General features: G+C 44.2%; 2 protein-coding genes across 4 annotated transcripts in view; one reads left to right on the top strand and one right to left on the bottom strand.

Moving 5' to 3' along the window:
- Positions 1 to 13,164, top strand: MPC1L (mitochondrial pyruvate carrier 1 like). The gene has a single exon (XM_082378298.1). It carries the CDS (start codon positions 7,004 to 7,006, stop codon positions 7,316 to 7,318), a length of 315 nt encoding a protein of 104 aa, XP_082234424.1. The 5' UTR covers positions 1 to 7,003; the 3' UTR covers positions 7,319 to 13,164.
- Positions 11,414 to 19,416, bottom strand: part of LOC309621125 (uncharacterized protein CXorf38) — a 19,083-nt gene continuing 11,080 nt past the window's right edge. For 2 of the 3 annotated variants that reach the window (XM_082378235.1, XM_082378236.1), the window contains exons 6-7: positions 13,897 to 14,059; positions 11,414 to 13,289 (exon numbers count right to left, since the gene is read on the bottom strand). In XM_082378235.1, coding sequence (XP_082234361.1) covers positions 13,898 to 14,059 — 162 coding nt within the window. In that variant the 3' untranslated portion in view covers positions 11,414 to 13,289; position 13,897. The remainder of the gene's footprint in view (positions 13,290 to 13,896; positions 14,060 to 19,416) is intronic. The other variant, XR_014239765.1, reaches the window with a different exon arrangement.

Consider the following 19,416-nt stretch of genomic DNA (forward strand, 5'->3'; position numbering starts at 1 on the left):
ACACACACACACACACATATACACATGCATATGTATAAAGAGAACAATAAAACGAACATGGCAAAGTTTCAACTTGGCTGCAGTGGTTGGTACTGTGTCAACCCGGTTGAGCCGGAACTGTGGTTCCCGGAATCGCCTTCCCCGCGCGATTCCAGGGAAGAGCTGGCTCAGACATCACTGCAAGAGGTTTGAAGCAGAAGGAAACCGACTCTCAGAAGGCAGCGGGGTTAAACGCAGTGGAAGGCAGGCAGGCAGGCACAGAGGTGCTGGTGGACCGCAGCTTGTTCTCTTCTCCTCCGCTCCGCGGCCAGCTCGTCCCCCTGACTGCGGGGCTGACCCCAGCGCCTCTCCCCAGGCCCAGCACTAGACTCCTGGCCAGCCTCCCTTCAGGGCCCAGGCCCCGCTTTGGCTCTTCGCACTGACCGGCTGTCGACTCTTGCTCCCTCCACCTCCCCCATAACCTCCCCAGCTCCGTCCCGTCTATTCGCTGCAATAAATCCCTTCTCACGCTCAGCGGCCCTGCTTCCCGGATAGAACTCTGACCTTGGTGGATCTCAGGAAAGGGTATATGAGAATTCTCTGCATTCTTGCAACCTTTTTGTAAGTGTGAAACATTTTCAAAACAAAGTTTTAAAACATCAAATTTTTCTAAGATTTAAAATACTTGATGATCCTTTCAGTAAAAGGTTAACAGAAGGTTTTTTCATTTCCGGTGCCAAGACTATGTATGAGGAGTAGGCACTGACCTATTTCCGGTGACAGGATGCTGCAAATGAGGCCCTGGCAGGGGAGGGGGAGGAAGGCCTGCAGCCTTCTGCTTCTTTCACCACTGACCTGATCTGAGGACACAGGAATAAGGCAGACATGAAACAGAAGATGGGGAGGAAGCCACGGTCCACTGGGGGCCGGACCCAATGATCCCCTCCTGCCACGCGATTGCACGGAGGGACCCAGACCAGAACAGGACACAGGGGGTGTTTTATAGCTAGAGAAGCTGAGGTATAACACACTTAATTGACGTTCTCTTAGCTACTGGAAGACGCTGGATAACCACGCAGGCTTCAGCCACTGTATTCACATGTGGGGGAAAAACGGCATAAGAAGGCAAAAGATTAGAATCAGGGCCACAGATGGCTCTAAAATTACTTTTTGCAGTAACTGAAAATAGCAGAGCCAATATATCTGCCTACTGTTTTATTCATCCAGCTTCTCTTGAGGCACTGTGCTATTGATTCCCTTTGGTAGAATGTGAGAGCAAATATTCCAAGGAAATCAGCATAATATGTGGCCAAAAAAAATTTCATAAAATACCTAAATCCTAAATGTTCAGTTTTCACAGCCATAATTCAGGAATAGTCTTATGTCTTATAAATGTTGGCCAGCATTCCAGGGCAGCTCTAATGAAATACAATCTCTGATTTTTGTTTTAAACGACAAGACAGAAAATCATTTAAAAAATAAACTGCTGGGACTTCCCTGGTGGCGCAGTGGTTAAGAATCCTCCTGCTAATGCAGGGGACATGGGTTCCAGCCCTGGTGCGGGAAGATCCCACATGCTGCGGAGCAAAGCCTGTGCGCCACAACTACTGAGCCTGCGCTCTAGAGCCCGCAAGCCACAACTACTGAGCCTGCGTGCCACAACTACTGAAGCCCGCGTGCCTAGAGCCTGTGCTCCGCAACAAGAGAAGCCACTGCAATGAGAAGCCCGCGCACCACAACGAAGAGCAGCTCCTGCTCGCCGCAACTAGAGAAAGCCCGTGTGCAGCAACGAAGACCCAACGCAGCCAAAAATAAATTAATTAATTAAATGCTGTCATCATTACAGTAATTCTTTCCCCCCACCCCCTGGGCCGCACTGCAAGGCTTGTGGGATCTTAGTTCCCCAACCAGGGACTGAACCCAGGCCACGGCAGTGAAAGCGCCGAGTCCTAACCACTGGCCCACCAGGGAAGTCCCATTACGGTAATTCTTGATTCAGGCAAGAATCATCAATGGATGCTAAAATATTTGATGAGGAAATGGATATTTACATAGTCTCAAAGTATCTCCCCACAAATTACTTATGAATTACAAAGGGGAAAATACTGACTTTACAGTGGAGAGACCTAGTGAACATTACCTTGGTCTCTCACTAGTCACCAGAAGGCCACCTTCGTCTCACTAATGGCCATCATGTGCCTGCTAAGGTGCCGCGCCGGGCACAGGATGTCATTTCTGCAGGGCTCCTGCCAAACATGAACTCCCTGCACGTGGTCGTGAGGAAACATCAAGGGAACCCAAACTGAGGGACATTCTATCAAACCGCTGGCCTGTACTCTTCTAAAGTGTCATGGTCATGAATGCTGAGGAAAGGTGGAGGAACTGTTGTAGATTAGAGGAGGCTACAGGGACATCACAATTAAATGCAATGCGTGACCCCAGTCTGCATCCTGGACTAGAAACAGAAGATTGTTACACAGGACATTTACTGGGACAATTGGCAAAATGTGAATAAGGACTGTAGATTACAGTACTATATCAACGGTAAACGCCTTGCTGTTGATGGGTATGTTGCGGTAACGTAAGAGAAAGTCCACGAGCGTCCGCATGCTTAGGAAAAAGACACTGAAGTTCTGAAGTTCTTAGGGGCAAAGAAAACCATAAAGCGAATGTGTCAGAATGTTAACAGTTGGTAAATCTTGGTGAAGGATATACATGAGTTCTTTTCACACTTCTTGCTTTGCCATTCTTGTTTTAAACTATTTTAACTTTTCTGTGAATTTGAAATTATTTCAGAATAAGAAGTTAAAAAGAAAATAAATTAAAATCAAAAGGTGTGCTCTCCATGGTCCACTGCCCTGGAACTCACTGAGCGGTCACGTGGGTCCGGATCCTTCACGTCCAGCAAAATGTCATGAGACCTGTAAACCTGGAATCTTCGTTAGAATAAAGTATGCGATGGCAAGTTTTCAGTAGACTGGGGAAAGGTAGGAATCTATCTTAGCATTTGCCAGTCTTCTCCCAGCGTTTTCCTTTGAAAGATGACAGTGAACTTGCCCTCCATGTTCATGTGTCTCAAGGTGGAGCCACACAGTAGGCCCTGACAGCTTTATGTTGGCACAGAGAGTAGAAATGATAGTAATGGTAAAGAAATACTATCAATAATAATAATAAACCTTTAGCTGCTTAGTCTCATCTATTAAAATACAGTGAAATATACAGCAGCCTAATTTCCCTGTGCGGAAGGGTAATCCCAGGACAGCATTACCGATGTTCTCTAATCCTAAAACTGTTTTGCCACTATCTTTGCCAGGTAGGATTCTCTACAGCTTTGCCCATTCCTAGCCTTGTATCCTTCTCAAGTCTCCCCAAGTTCCATTACAGTGTCTTACCCTCCATTTGGGCCATTCACTGCAACTGTAACAACCAACAAATATCTACCAGGCACAAACCTTATACAAAGACTATATTTAGCCAGGCATCTACCAGCCGGGAATCTACCAGGAAAGTCACTTAAACGTTGCCTGTACCGTTGTCTGTACCTCCGTTTCTCTAGCTTTAAAATGCCCCTCTGAACAGGCAGATCTTGTCTTGTTCAATTTGGGCCACATCCAGTCAACATGTTAGAAAGGCTTGTGGGGAGAAGGAATATTTCATCTGGTGATACTTCCGCTGGTCTAAGGGAACTTACAACATAGTTGGAAAGACAGAAACACATCAGACGTTAAAGTGATTTGTGCAGAGGATTACTGCGAGAGAAGGAAATCTTAATCCTGGTCTACCATGAATTTACCGAGTCACCGTGGCAAATGACACAATTCCCTAAAGCTTCCTGCCTTACTTGTAAACTGAGAGGGTTGGACTGGACGATAATAATGATAACAGGTAAAATTCACTGAGCACTTCTTATACACCAGGCCCTATATTAAGCACTGAACATGGATGAACACACTGAAACCTCACAATACTGCTGTGAGGTAGGTACCACTATCATCCCTATTGTACAGACAATCCGTGAGATCCAATGTTCTAAGGTCATGTGATTTCAAGTTAAAGAATATGGTAGACTGTAGTTTCCAAAGGTGGTCCAACAATATTTCCCATCCCACATGCTCTTCTTAAAAAGTATGACTTTGAACATTCCTGCCTTACAGAGGTGGGTCTATGTCCGCTCTCGTTGAGTTTGGGTGGGCTTTTGTGTGGAGAAAGTTATGTTATGGGACTTCCGAGGCTAGATCATAAAAGCCAATAAATACAGCTTATATTAGCTTTCTATTGCTACACAACAGATTATCACAAACTTAGTGGCCTGAAAGAACACCCACGTATTAGCTCACAGTCTGTAGGTCAGAATTCCGGGCACAGCATGGCTAGGTTCTCTGCTCAGGGTCTCAAAAGGCGTGCATGCTGTTGGAAGAATTCAGTTCTTTGTGGCTGTAGGACTGAGGTCTGCCTCTCCTTGCTGGCACTCAGCTGGGGCTGCCCTCAGCTCCTAGAGGCTGCCGAAATTCCTTGCCACGTGGCCCCCTTCACACTCAAAGCCAGCTACAGAGAATCTCCCTCAGGTCAAATCCCTCTCACACTTTCAATCTCTGACTTTCTCCGTCTCTGACCTCCAGCCCCACACTCAAATGGCTCATGTGGCAGAGAGAAGACACACAGAAGAGGAGGAGGCAATGTTACCATGGAGGCCAAGACTGGAGTACTGTGGCCGCAAGCCAAGGAATGCTTGTAGTCACCAGAAGATGGAAGAGGCAGCCCCAAAAGGGAGCGTGACCCTGCTGAATTCTGGACTTTTAGTCTCCAGAACTGTGAGAAAATAAACTCGTTGTCTTAAGCCAAAAACAAAACAAAACAAAGCACCTCATGTGATTAGGTCACGTCCACTTAGAGAATCTCCCTATGTTAAGGTCAACTACTTTGGGACCTTAATTATATCTGCAAATTCCCTTTTGTCATATAATCATGGGAGTGATATCTAATCATATTCATAGGTTCTGCCCACACTTGGGGGAGATTATGCAAGGGCAGGGGTCATTGGGGGTCATTTTAGAATTCTGCCTACCACATAGCTTCTGTTTGATTCTCTTGTTACACTTGTTCTTAGGCACCATGCTGTGAGGAAGCACAAGCAGCTTTAATAGTCCCAGCTGAGTTCCCAGTCAACAACCAGTATCAACTTGCCAGCCTTGTTAGTGAATCATTTTGAAAGTGGATTTTCCAGTGTCAAGCTGAGCTGCCCCAGCTGGCCATGCATGGAGCAGATAAGTTGTCTCCATTGAGTCCCACCCAAATTGCAAATCTCTGAGTAAAATAAAGGATTGTTGTTGTTCTAAGCCACTATGTTTTGGGGTGATTTGCTACACAGCAATAGGTAATCAAAATCAAGTAACAACCTATGTGAGACGATCTACAAGTACTGATAGCTTCTTGTGGACAAGGAGTGGCAACTTATATTTCTTTTAGGACATTGGAGCATCTGGCAGGGTAGGCCTAAAATGTCATTCAATTCATGCTTGCTGACTTATTAATCCAAATGTATACTTACCTGACTCACACCAGTATACCAGTCATTGATATTTGGAAGCCCAGTGCTTTAAAAGGGTTATATGAAAATGATGCTGCTTTCCTTTTGAACAATGGCTATACCGTATATTTTAAAGCTATATTTGTAAAACATCTGGGATGTAAATGAACATAGATAATGAATGTATTAATTTTTAAAGGTATAATGGGCTTGTTGGTAAATCACTACTTAAAGTATTAATATTTCAACGTATACTTTATTACTTTTCAACACATTACTTTTACTGGAAAAGGTAGAAAACACTGGGAAAAGAGTCATCAGTTTTGTCATTAAGAATTTTCATCAATGGATATTAACTATTAGGTGAAAGACTTATCCATACACTCTCATAAGAGGCTCCCCTTGGATCATCTGTTGATTACATAGAGGAAAAGGTCCTTTACAATGGAGAAATCTGGCAGACAACTCCTTAACCGAATGATCAAACTCACTATCACCAATGAGGGAACAAAGTGATATCACGTGCCTCCCACTGTGATGCACTAAGGACACAACCACACGTGTATAGTATTCTTGCCAAAAAACATTCAACTTAAATTTAATTAAGAGAAAACAGACTAATTCAAATTAAGGACATTCTGAAAAAAACACTGACTTGTACTTTTCAAAAATATCAATGTCACAAAAGACAAAAAACGCTGGGGAACTCTTCTAGATTAATGTAAAAGAGATGATAACTAAATGTGAATCTTGAGTGGATCCTGGATCTCCCCCCTCCAACAATAAAGAAAAAAAACAGCCATAAAACTGTAACACTTAAATATGCACTGCATATTAGATGATAGTACTAAACGTTAAGTATCTGAGTGGATTATTGTACTGTGGTTTGTAGGAGAAAGTCCTTGTGAAGAGCCAGATGCTGAAATATTTAGAGGTGAGACGTCGCTTCGCAAGTAACACTCGGGCAAATTGTGCAAAGAAAATTCTGTACCTGGCCGAAGAATTCTGTATCAACATCTAGTCAACGCTGTCCACAGACTGGAGAGAAGAGAGTTTCCCCCTGTGTAGCTGAGAAGTAGTCAGCAGGACCCTCGCCTCCCTGGGCGAGGAGCTTTCAGGTGGCCGCAGCACGACGGGGAGCGAAGGACGAGGCTGTAATCCCACCTCCACTTAGAAGCACACGCATGCACACTTTACGGCAGTCACGCGAAGGCACGAGGGCGAGGCTGCGCCTCGCGTTTCCAAAGACAGGCACGGCAGCTGCACGCGCCATCTGGTGCACTTTACGGCAGAAACGCGAAGGCACGAGGGCGAGGCCGCGCCCCCGCCCCCAAAGCTACGCAGGACGGCGGCACGTGCTGTCTAGCGCGCTTTACGGCCGCCGCACGAAGGCGGAGGTTCCGGGCCGCCGCAGGGTAATCAACGGTTCCGGGCTCTGCGCTCCACCTCGTTGTCGGTTGGCTGTTCATCCGTTGGCGCTCCCACGGCTCGGCGATCATGGCGGCGGTGGCGGCACTGTGGCGGAGGGCGGTGGAGATCGTGAAGACCAAGGAGTTCCGGGATTACGTGACCAGCACGCACTTCTGGGGTCCAGTGGCCAACTGGGGCCTCCCGCTGGCCGCCTTCAAGGACATGAGGGCGCCGCCGGACATCATCAGCGGCCGCATGACGACGGCGCTCATCTTCTACTCGATGGTCTTCATGCGCTTCGCCTACCTCGTACAGCCTCGCAACTTGCTGCTGATGGCGTGTCACGGCACCAACGTGGTGGCGCAGAGTATGCAGGGGGGCCGCTATCTGATCTACCACTAGGGCGGCGCCACGGCGGCCACAGCCGCTGCTGCCTCTGTCGCCTCTCCCGGCTCTACCGCCGCTACCCCCGCTACCACCCCGGCAGCTGAAGACCCTGTGACTGACGGCGACTGCCTGGAGGTCACCGACTACGATCCGCTGACCCCAGAACATGATTGAGAGGGCCCTATCAAATCTTTGCAGCTTGCAAGCACTGAACTGTTTTTCCTAAAGAAAAGATCCATAAAAAGTTTTGTTTTGACTCTGAAACAGTGCGAATCTGATTGAAACCTGCAGTTCTGTTAATAAAAAATGGCAAATAGCACAGAACTGAAGCTGTTGAGTGTTGTTTATTTCGTGACGGGGAAATAAAATGGTTTTTAGAAGGTGAGGGTAGATTGGCTAGTCTTCCTCTACACGGAACATGCAACTCGAGGGTTAGTTTATATAGGGGAGGAAGGCTGAATGAAAGACACTTCAACTTAGCTAATTTATTGATTTTTTTTTTAAGCTCTCTTGGGAACATGCTTTTGTTACTTGTTTTGGGTGTCCGGGCCAGATAAGCCACAATGTCTGTACGCCAAAAAATTCCAAGGGTTACTTCTACTGAGGGAAATACTTCCGAGTGGGTTTAAATGAATTCAGTGAAATCCAGCTCAGACTTTTAAGGAGTACTTAGCAAGAGAGCCTAGAATCTGTTGATGACCGGGAGCAATGACAGAACCTTCAATGGAATCAGGATAAATAAACAACTCAGCGGTCAGTGGCTGTCAACCCTGAATTCTAGGTAAACAGAAAATAAAAACGACAAGATCATAATCCTTTCCTCTTTTCCTCATGCCTAAAAATGGGGGAACTGGCAGTTTGTAAAGCTGGTGAACCTATCACCCTGTGTTGCACTCTCGCTAGGGGTGAGGGTGAGGGTCAGTGGTCAACAGTATTAGCCCAGGGTATCCCCCTAGGAATCCTATGGGTGCTAAAGGACTTTGCTTAAACCTGGGAGCATGAGGAGGGAAAAGAGAAGGGTGGGGCTTTGGGTGTAAGGCCATTACCTCTGCAGCAGAGGCTGCCCTTTAGGATTTGACCCCCAATCCCCCCTCCCTCTGGAGAATGGGGGAAGTTCCAGGGTGGTCTACTGGGGAACCCCAATGTATGTGGTCAAAAACCCTACTTTTGTTAAAGATTTCAAATGCAAAGATATTGAAAACAACTCTGAAAGTTTCTGAAGACATCAGGTTTTGGACAAGACAGGCACAAGTTTACCTTCTGTGGCACCTAAGCAGTAAGTCCTCTTTGTAGGCAGTTTCTGCATTTCACATTCTGCATACAGGGGGAAAAACAAACCCTGGAAAGTGACAGTGTATGAGTTATCTATTGCTGTGTAACGAATCACCCCCAAACTTAGCTTAAAACTTAAAACAACAAATATCTCACATAATTTTGGAGGGCCGGGAATCTGGGAGGGGCCTAGTTGGGTGCTTCTGCCTTAGGGTCTCTCAGCTGTCTGCTGGGGCTGCAGTCTCTGAAGACTTGCTGGAGGATCCACTTCCAAGCTCACTCACATGGTTGTTTGCAGGAGGCTTCAGTTCCTTGTCATGTGGGCCATAGGGCTGCTCACAACATGGCTTCCCCCAGAGAGAGAAAGCCCAAGATGGAAGCCATAGTCTTTTATAGCTTAATCTGGGAAGTGACATACCATCACTTCAGCTGTGTTCTCTTGGTCACATGGACCAACCTTGGTATGCTGTGGGAGGACAACACAAGGGTGGGAATAGCAGGAGGCAGGGATCATTGGGGGCCATCTTGGAGACTGGCTACCACACGTGGCTCTGAAATAAAAATTCTCCTGCCTTCCTGAAACTCAGTAGGAAGTAATAAATCATGTAAGGTCATAGCCCACCTTCCCCAAGAGATGTCACAAAATGCTCAGTTTACAGTTTTGTGGTCATTACAAACATGCATATATTACAGAGGATGGGTTTGAGAAGCAGGAAAGAAGTCTCTGGAAGATAGGTGGTAGCTCATAATATTTTAGATAGTTCAGACTATCATACGTTAATAAAAAGCAGTTCTGAAATGAATCATAACCTTTATCGAGATTTTTATTAAAATTTTAAAGGATTTTCCCCCTTTGCTCTTACATGAGTGGAAATTAATGCATTTTTAGATTTGTTTTACAAAATGTATTTTGTAATTTGACTATTATATTTCAGTAAAAGGCCACTGTCTGTTGAAGACATATCAGAGCAGGTAGGTTTCTAATTAACCTGGTAAGGGGAAAATAGGTAAACCCTGCTGATAGTTTCCTGTCACTCTACATTTATAATTTAGAGGGCAAAACGATTAGAGCAAATATCCAAAAGATTGCAACACCTCCATTCTAATGCAATGCTCCACTTACAGGATCTAATTTGTAGTATGCCCACCCAGCTAAGAGCTAACCCTTTGTTGCCTAGGATATTAGTGTTTAAAGCCATGTAAGTGATTAATACTTTAATAAAAACACACCCTTCAAATCATTAGGGTAATAATCATTTCATAATCTCCCCAAACTCTCAAACATAATTCTTCCTGGTCTTGGCAATTTAACTTAAACTGTCTACAGGTCTCTACCACTACTTTATGAAGCCAAAAACATTTTCCAAATAGGCAGAGCTATTTTTTCAGAAGCTTTTGTTATTGACACACTATTGTTACTTCCCAGAATTTGGGTTTTATACTGAGTTTAATAAGTAACGTCTTTCTCTTTAGGTCCTCTGACCTTCCTGGCAAAGCCCAGGCTAAAATCCAACGAACTGCCTTATCTTTACAACTCTAATGCTACAACCCTTTTTCTCCTCTAATTCTTTCAGAACTATGAACCTCATACTGTGTCTCAGGGAGAGGCTGGGAATAAATCACATTGCTGGACAGAAACAAGGCACTTAGAGATGATGAAGCCCTGTGCGGGAAGGAAACCACTTCCTGGGCCTCTCCTGACCCTGATAACTCACGAGTGCCCCTGGAGGTGGAGCTGACCCCCGCAAAAATGGAGGCTACAATATATTCCAGGAAGCGTGACACGTTAAGTCTTGCAGTTTGAATTTATGTCTATTATTTTGAAATTCAAAATTTGAATGAAAAGTTTTCAAACTACAGGAGTGCAGCTTTGTTGTAAAAATTTCATACGCGCGTGCAAAAACTAGAAAAGCCAAATTCGACCCCAATTCCTTTGTCAGCGGTAACATGGCAAAAAAGCTTGGGAAAAGTACACAACTTTTCAGACCCCTGTTATTTGAAAATACCACAGTTTTATAGCATGCTATGCATTGTTACACATTCTGCTTTTCTATCTAATGTCTTACACGTCATTCCCTATCATGGCATTGTAGCCTTTTTTAACAGTTGCATAATACTCGGTAGCATGGATGTGCTGTGATTATTTAACCAGTCCTCTCTCGATGGCTGCCTGCCAAGGCTGCTGTGAACACCCTTTTGTCCATGCCCTGTGCCCACGTGCACAGATCTGTGGGAGAGAGTCCCACAGGGTTGATGTCCCTGGATCAACCTTTAAAGCTATGTTTGCTATTTTTAATTACAGTGTTTTTTTAAAAAAAATAAATTTATTTATTTATTATAGTTTTGGCTGCATTGGGTCTTCGTTGCTGCGCATGGGCTTTTCTCTAGTTGCGGCGAGTGGGGGCTACTCTTTGTTGTGGTGTGCAGGCTTCTCATTGCAGTGGCTTCTCCTTTTGTGGAGCACGGGCTCTAGGTGCTCAGGCTTCAGTAGTTGTGGCTCGCGGGCTTAGTTGCTCTGCGGCATGCGGGATCTTCCCGGACCAGGGCTCGAACCTGTGTCCCCTGCATTGGCAGGCGGATTCTTAACCACTGCGCCACCATGGAAGTCTTAAAGCTGTGTTTGCTTTAAAGCTATGTTTGCTTTAAAGCCCCCTCCAGGCATGTCTTCCTATCTTCGTTTCAATTTTAATGGAATTAAATGTTGACAGAATAATGTTTTCTGAACAATATCTTTTTTTTTTTTTTTTTTGGCCGCACCTCCCGCCTTGTGGGATCTTAGTTCCCCGACCAGGGATCGAACCCGGGCCCCGGCAGTTGAGTGAGAGTATTGAGTCCTAATCACTGGACCGCCAGGGAATTCCCTGAACAGTATCTTTAATTCATCAGAGCAGACAATAAATCCAGTAAGATGACAGCTCACATACCATTGTCCATACCTTACATATCCTCCATTTGCATCAACTTCAGTGCCTGGCATGTGGTTGATACTTGATAAACGTTTCTTGGGTAGATAAGGAAAAGCTAAATAGATACAAGAGGTATGAAATGAAAGTGTTCATAATCCAAAGTTCCTAAGGTGAGAAATCAGATCTTAAATTGGTTAGTGAATCAAGATTTAATTTGATCCCAAGTTTTGTTATCTTACATGTAGAAACTAGGAAATATTTCATGAAGTTTCTTAGTTTGCGGGAAGTTGCAAGATGAAAGAAAATTGTTACTTTACTATTGAAGTCTTCTAAAGGAACTCCATGAAATGAAGGGAGAAAGAAAATGTAAGATTAAAGACCAAATAGTAGCAGGAAAGATGAAAGCAGGAAGTCACAGGCACATTTGCATTCATCCAGGTTTTACAGAACTACATTAAATGCATTTCAGGGTAAAAATACATCCCCCCACCCCCATTCTCTAAAAATCACATCCTTGCTGGGCAGCTGAGTAAGCAAAGGAGCAGGGCTTCACCTGGGCTCGAAACGGAAGCACTTCCTCCAGGCAGTGGGGAATGTGGCAATTCTGTCCCTCAAGGTCCAGGGGCGACAAGGCCCAGTTCAGTACTGCTGGCTTTGGAAATGAGCAGAGGTAGGGGGAGGTGAGGGTAAAGCTGATCCCACAGACCACTGCATACAATGGGACAGGGGTTTTGCAGTTTAGGAAACAAACAGGACAAAGTCAAAAGTGTATGACTTTTTGGGTAAAAGGAATAAGGAAGTATGAATGAATTTGTGAATTTGCTGAAAGAAAATGGTACCTTTGAACTTCCATAAGAATATTAAAATTTCATTCCTCAATCTCATAACAAAGGACAAGGCTTAGTTAACAGTGTAACTAACATTTGCGTCTATGAATACCTCTAAGCTATCAGTTGACCCTTCAGTTAATGAATATTCATTGAGCACGCAAGGGCCAGGCCTTGTGCTGGGCACTCAGGTTATAACTGAACCGGAAGAGCTGTGACTGCCACCAAGGCTGACTTTTCTTAAGAGTGCCATAAACAAGCCAGCAACCTCAAAACTTTCCCAGACATGCCTGCTTGTGATGCTGGCCTGGGCCCTCCCCCTGCTTTGGTCAGTCAAGTTACTGTGTTCTCCAGCCCACCTCTTTGTCCTACTGCCTCAAGCTACCAGAAACAGGTAGTAACAGTTCTGTACTAACTGGAAATGGCTAGAAAATGGCCTTTCGGGCACATTTTTTCCTTGCCTGCTGGCAAAAAGGATTTATATCTCAACATGTACATCACAGCCCACCCTTGGGCATCCTCATGAATGAGACTTTCAGGCAAGGGTGTGGGCACAGGACTTGCGTGCCAGTGGGCAGAGAACTCTGCGTGGCCCTTCACACAGGCCTGGCCGAACACAGCCTTTAGTGTTTAAGCAGTTAGAGTTTTAGGACCAGAAAAGAATCTCACCTTTTAAACAGCAAAACAAAACCAAAAACAAAACCCAAAAAACAAACAAAAAAGCCCGGATGACAGCAAGTTTGGCACAAGAGTATCTAATATTTTTTGGCTGGTACAGATCGCATAACACCAAGTTTAGGAATGTAAAAAAAAAAAAAACTCCCAAAGAGTTAAAGGAAAGTCCAGGAAAAGATGACACAAATTCCTTTTTGTTTGAGTGGAGTACTTGGGTAAGTTTTCCCTTTTGCACAGAAAAGGATGGCTGAGATGGAAGCCCAGCTGACTTTCACAGAACATGCCTGATTTTTGTTGAAGGTCAACCTAAAATAAAAGAAAATAATTCACTGTCTTCATTTGGGGTAAAAAAGTAAAATACTGAACATAGTTACTTATTTTAACAAGTATTTTTAAAAATTAATTAGTTAATTTATTTATTTGGCTGCACTGGGTCTTAGTTGTGGCATGTGGGACCTAGTTCCCTGACCAGGGATCGAACCCGGGCCCCCTGCATTGGGAGCGCGGAGTCTTAACCGCTGGACCACCAGGGAAGTTCCAACAAGTTTTTCTTATGAAAATCAACAAATTGCTATTATTCATGCCACGGCTAAGAGTGAGGCGTCACTGGCATCACTTTAGGGCTGAAATGCTTCTTGATTATGTCATAAAGTTGATTCATTTAAGACTAGACCAATGACTTCAGGTATACTTGACTAAACAAAGCTGACAGGGAGTTTTATCTTGAACTAATTCACAGATGTGAGAACCATCAATTAGAAAGAGCACAAAGCTCCGTGTCCTTTCTTTCAAATAATAAGGACATAGGGGAACTTCAGATGAGACTATGTGTGTTATGGCCTTACCTAAGAGAACAGACATTAAAGAGATGAGGCTATTCTGTCCTTATTTACTATCATATGCTTAAACTCACTTCAGGCCTTCCCTTCAGGTGTCTGTGCCCTAGGTTCCTTCGAATCCAGTTTTTGAGGCTGTTGATGGAGGCTGTCTAACTTCTGCATATCTTCTGTAAGACCATTTCTAAGATCCTCGTTGTTTCTCAGAAATTCTTTCACCACTTCCAGTTGATTTAAGATCTGTAAGAAGAAACCATACAATGCACAGCTTAGATAATTTTATAGCAGACTTGAAATTCAGATGAAAAACTTACTAGCTCCAAGACTGGCTCCTGTTCATGTGTCTACCAATAGCTGGTTCTGGGGCCACACAAGGGAGTGTTTGCTTGTCTCCTTAAAATTTTTTGCTTTTAGGGGTTAATATCCAAAATATATAAAGAGGGACTTCCCTGGTGGCGCAGTGGTTAAGAATCCGCCTGCCAGTGCAAGGGACACGGGTTTGATCCCTGGTCCGGGAAGATTCCACATGCCGCGGGGCAACTGGGCCCGTGCTCCACAACTACTGAGCCTGCGCTCTAGAGCCCTCGAGCCACAACTGCTAAAGCCCGCGCGCTCTAGGGCCCATGCTCCTCAACAAGAGAAGCCACTGCAGTGAGAAGCCCGCGCACCACAAGGAAGAGTAGCCCCCGCTCGCCACAACTAGAGAAAGCCTGTGCGCAGCAACAAAGACCCAACGCAGCCAAAAAAAAAAAAAGAATTATACATATATATATGTATACACACACACATATATATATAAAAAGAACTCACACAATTCAATAGCAAAAAAAACAGACAACCCAATTAAAAAATGGGCAAAGGATCTGAATAGACATTTTCCCAAAGAAGACATACAAATGGCCAACAGGTACAGGAAAAGGTGCTCAACATCATTAATCGTCAGAGAAATGAAAATTAAAACCACAATGAGGTATCACCTCACACCTGTTAGAATGGTCATCATCGAGAATCCCCTGGCGGTCCAGTGGTTAGGACTCCACACTCTCACTGCCAAAGGCCCGGGTTCAATCCCTGGTTGGGGAACTAAGATCCCACAAGCCATGCGGCACGGCCAAAAAAAAAGAACAGTCATCATCAGAAAGAGGTAACAAATGTTGGCGAGGATGTGGAGAAAAGGGAACCCTCGTACACTGTTGGTGGGAATGTAAATTGGTGTAGCCACTCTGGAAAACAGTATAGAGGATCCTCAAAAACTTAAAAAAGGAACTACCAGGTGATCTAGAAATTCTACCTCTGGGAATATATCTGAAGAAAACAAAAACACCATGCTGAAGAGATATCTGCATCTCCATGTTAATTAGCAGCATTATTCACAATAGCTAAGACAAGGAAACAACGTGAGGGTCCATCAACAGATGAATGGGTAAAGAAGATGTGGTATATATATATACAATGGAATATTACTTGGCCATAAAAAAGACGAAAATCCTACCATTCGAGACAACATGGATGGACCCAGAGGGCGTTATGCTAAGTTAAGTCAAACAGAGAGAGACAGATATTGTATGATCTCACTTATATGTGGAATCTAAAACAAAAACAAAAAAATAAACTCATATAAAAAGAGATCAAATTTGCAGTTACCAGAGGTGGGAATAGGGAATTGGATGAAGGTGGTCAAAAGGTGCAAACTTCCAGTTTACAATATAAATAAGTACTAGGGATGTAATGTACAACACAATGACAATAGTTAACACTGCTGTATGGTATATTTGAAAGTTGTTAAGTGAGTAAATCTTAAGCATTCTTATCACAAGGTAAAAAACATTTTTTTCCTTTTTTTGGTATCTATACGAGATGACAGACGTTAACTAAACTTATTGTGGTCATCATTTCACGATATATGTAAGTCAAATCATTATGCTGTATACCTTGAACTTATACAGTGCTGTATGTCAATTATATCTCAATAAAACTGGAAAAAAATTTTAAAAGATGATTTTTTTTTTTGCTGTAAAACTTCCTGCATTTGTACGAAAGGGCTATATGTCTATACCTATGGGTGTGTGTGTGTGTGTGTGTGTGTATACACATATATACGCACATACGTATACATACACATACACATATATGTATATATAAAAATAAAATAAAGCCCTTTCATTTTGAATTTTGTACCCATTTATTATGATTAAATACATTTACACATACACATATGTATATACACACACATATACACAAATGTATACACTTACATATAATGCTCTTTCATTTTGAATTTTGTACACCTTTATTACTAGTAAATATGTATACATATGTACATTTATTACTATTCAATATTTATAAAATATACATACATATTTACTAGTAATAAATATACTGGTACAAAATTCAAGATGAACACAGGGTACAACGTAAGAAGTTGGTCCTCTTCCACATCCTGTCCCCAGTCACCCAGCTCCTCTTAAAGGTGACCACAATGAAGTTTCTTGTCTCTTCCAGAGATATTCCATGCATTTACACGTGAGCATATATGTATATATGTGCACACCTTTTTAAAATTTCAGCTTTGGGACATAATTGGCACATACACATTTTTAAAAACACAAATGGCAGCATATTAGACACTGTTCTTCAACTGATTTTTTTTCTATATCAGATTATAAAGCGTGGCCTCGTTATTTTTTTTAATGGCTGAATAGTTTTTCAGTTATGGATGTCTCATATATTAACATATTATTTCAAACCTTCTGCTAAGAGAAATACTGCTGCAGTAACTAACCTGGGACATGTGTCATTTTGCATAAAGTGACAGGCTATTTGTAGGATCTGTTTTTAGAAGTGGAATGCAGTTTTAATTGATAGAGTTTTCTGTTTTAATGTTAATAGATTTTGCCAAAACTGTCATCTCTAGAGGCTATACCAATTTAAACTCCCACCAGTAACATACTTCCTGACATTTAAACTAATAAAAAGCATGTATTCTTAGAATAGTACCACGGAAGTGTTTTCACTCGGCTTATCCAAGGATACCCTCACTGGTCACTGTGCTTATTACAAAGAAGAGAGTTATTAATATTTTGGGGTGTGGTGAATTGTTTAAAATGAGGGACCCCCAATTCCAAGCTAAGTCAAGATGATCGACATCTAACGAAGGAAAGTGGTGGAGTACCCTACTCTTAGCAGAGTGGTGGTTCTTAAACTTTAGAGATGTACACAATTGACTCTGGTGCAGTAGGGCTAGGGCAGAACCTAAGCAGGCACCAGGTTATTGTGATGCCAGCGAATGAGACGGTCGGTTGCAGAACGATGGCTGCCAGGGATGGGAGGGAAGGGAAGACTGGCTAGGGCTTGTGGCCAGGATGAACAGGGAACAGGGAGGGCCAGGGTGGAGCTGAGGATGACCAGAGGTCTTCAGATAGGTTACTAGGTAGATGGGGATGTGCCCTTCAGCTGGAGCTGTTTATTACATGGCTAGAAACAAGCCTACAGCTCCTGAAAGATACCTGGGCTTTAAATAATAAATCTGGAAACCATAAAAACGTGAAATGAAGATTACATCAATGACATAATTCACAGTGTACATTAGTAATTGCGGGTACTGCACCGTTAGCACTCACTGCCTGTGCCGGGTGCTCTAGATGCACCCCAGGGTTCTTCCCATTCCTTGGTTCCCATCAGATGCCCGAGACCATGCCGGCCTGGTCTGTGCACCACACATACCCTGCAAGATGGAGTGGGGTCCTCCCTTCCCATAGACCTTCTCATTTGATGACTTGGGAGCTATGATCCTTTGTGCTGTCACCTCCCGACCCTCTCTGCTCTTGAAATGTGCTCAAGAGGGGTGATTATTTTAGCTTGTGGGGAGGAGAAAGGGTCAAAAGGAGTTTTTAAAAAAATTTATTAAGAATGGGGAAGGCTTGTGCACATTTATATGTTAAATGGGAAAAGGAAGTAAAGATGGAAAAACAAAGTGCTAGAAAAATAGTCAGACAGACTTGGATATTGAAGCCCAGCTTTGCCACTTAACTAGCTGTGTGACTTTGGGCAAGACACTTGATCTCTCTGAGCTTACTTCCATATATGCAAATATAGGATGATGACACCAACGCCACCAAGCATTCCTGTGAGGATTAGAAATAATCTACTAAAAGCACCTAGCACTGTGTCTGGTACATTCCTCCCTTCCAACAATCATTTAACAAAAGTGTACCGAGAGTCTACTATGTGCCAGGCAGGCACTGTTCTAGGCAAAAGATGCTTAGCGCCTCCATACTGCCAGGCACTTAAGCCAAAACCCTTGGACGTGTCTTTGACGCCTTTCCTTCTCTCACACACCACACGTGCCCCCCTTCTCACCACCTCTACTCTTCACCCTTCCACCCTGGTCTGAACCACCACCTCTCTGACCTGGTACCTGCGGCAGCCTCCTAATGTCTCCCTGCTTCCATCGTTGGCCCCCGGCCCTGCATCCTCCACACGGCGGCCAGCGTGCTCCCTTCATGGTTCTGCTGCTCAGAACTCAGTGTGGCTGCCGTCTCAGGAGGAAGAGCCCGGACCCTCCCGACGGCCCACAAGGCTTCCGTTCTCTCAGCTCCTCACCGCACTCCAGCCACCCTGCTTAGCTTGCCCTGCCCTCCGCCCGAGTGCTCCTCCTCCAGAAGCGCACACGGCTGCTCCGCCCCTCCTGCACGGTATCGCTAAGTCTCAGCCTCCCAGTGGGGCCTGCCTGGCCACCCCACGCGGCCCAGCCCCCACCCCCATTCGGCCACTCCTGAGCCCCACACCCTGCTGCACACAGTCCTCCTCCTTCTACCTCGCCGCGTCATTACTTATTATGCTGACCGGTTACCGTCTGTTTTGTTCACTGATGCACGCCGAGCTTCTAGAACTGCGCCTGGCAAGTAGTAGGCACTCACTCATGAAATAAATCTGCACTATAACCAATGGAGTGTCACTTCCCTCCTTTCCCTGCCTCGACTGCATTCTGTCACTTTCTCCCTGAGTTTCCCCCTGAAAGCGCCACCCCCCCAACCAGGGTTTAAGAAATCAGTAATGATTTTAAAGAATGTGCAAGTTCTCTGCATGTTTTTTAGCCACTTACTGCGCTCAATGTTCTTCGGCTGAATTTTGAACCCCCCAGATCCTAACAGAGCACCAAGGGCCGGCAGGCGTATGTGAAGGGCTCTTGGGTGGCAGCTGCTGCTCCCATTTGGCTCCGAGGCGGACCGCATTTTACAATCACAGTTATGCACGCACAGTGTATTTTAATGGGAGCCCCCTTTTATAACGTTATTTATCATTAAGGCTCGCCAATTGGACAGAAAAGAATGGAGATGATGAGCTCTCTCTGCTTCGTGGTCCCTGGCACTCACTCCCGTGCTCCTTGATGCCTTTGGGGGGACTGTCGTACTAAATCACCACCATTAACCATTTCTTCTCAACTTGGCTTTCCAACCCGAGCCCTGCTGTTTTAATGAACACCAGAAACAGGTCTTGCTAAACATTCACAGAATAAGTGCCGTGGTCATAATACAACCACTGCATTTCTTGATTCCTAATTGCACATTTTTTTCATATTTTAACATCTCGAATGA

Source organism: Balaenoptera borealis (genome assembly GCF_965194805.1).
Source record: "Balaenoptera borealis genome assembly, chromosome: X".
In the NCBI taxonomy this organism is placed as follows: domain Eukaryota; kingdom Metazoa; phylum Chordata; class Mammalia; order Artiodactyla; family Balaenopteridae; genus Balaenoptera; species Balaenoptera borealis.

Excerpts from the sequence above, each read along its gene's own strand:
- MPC1L (XM_082378298.1), top strand. The coding sequence starts at position 7,004 with ATGGCGGCGGTGGCGGCACTGTGGCGGAGGGCGGTGGAGATCGTGAAG.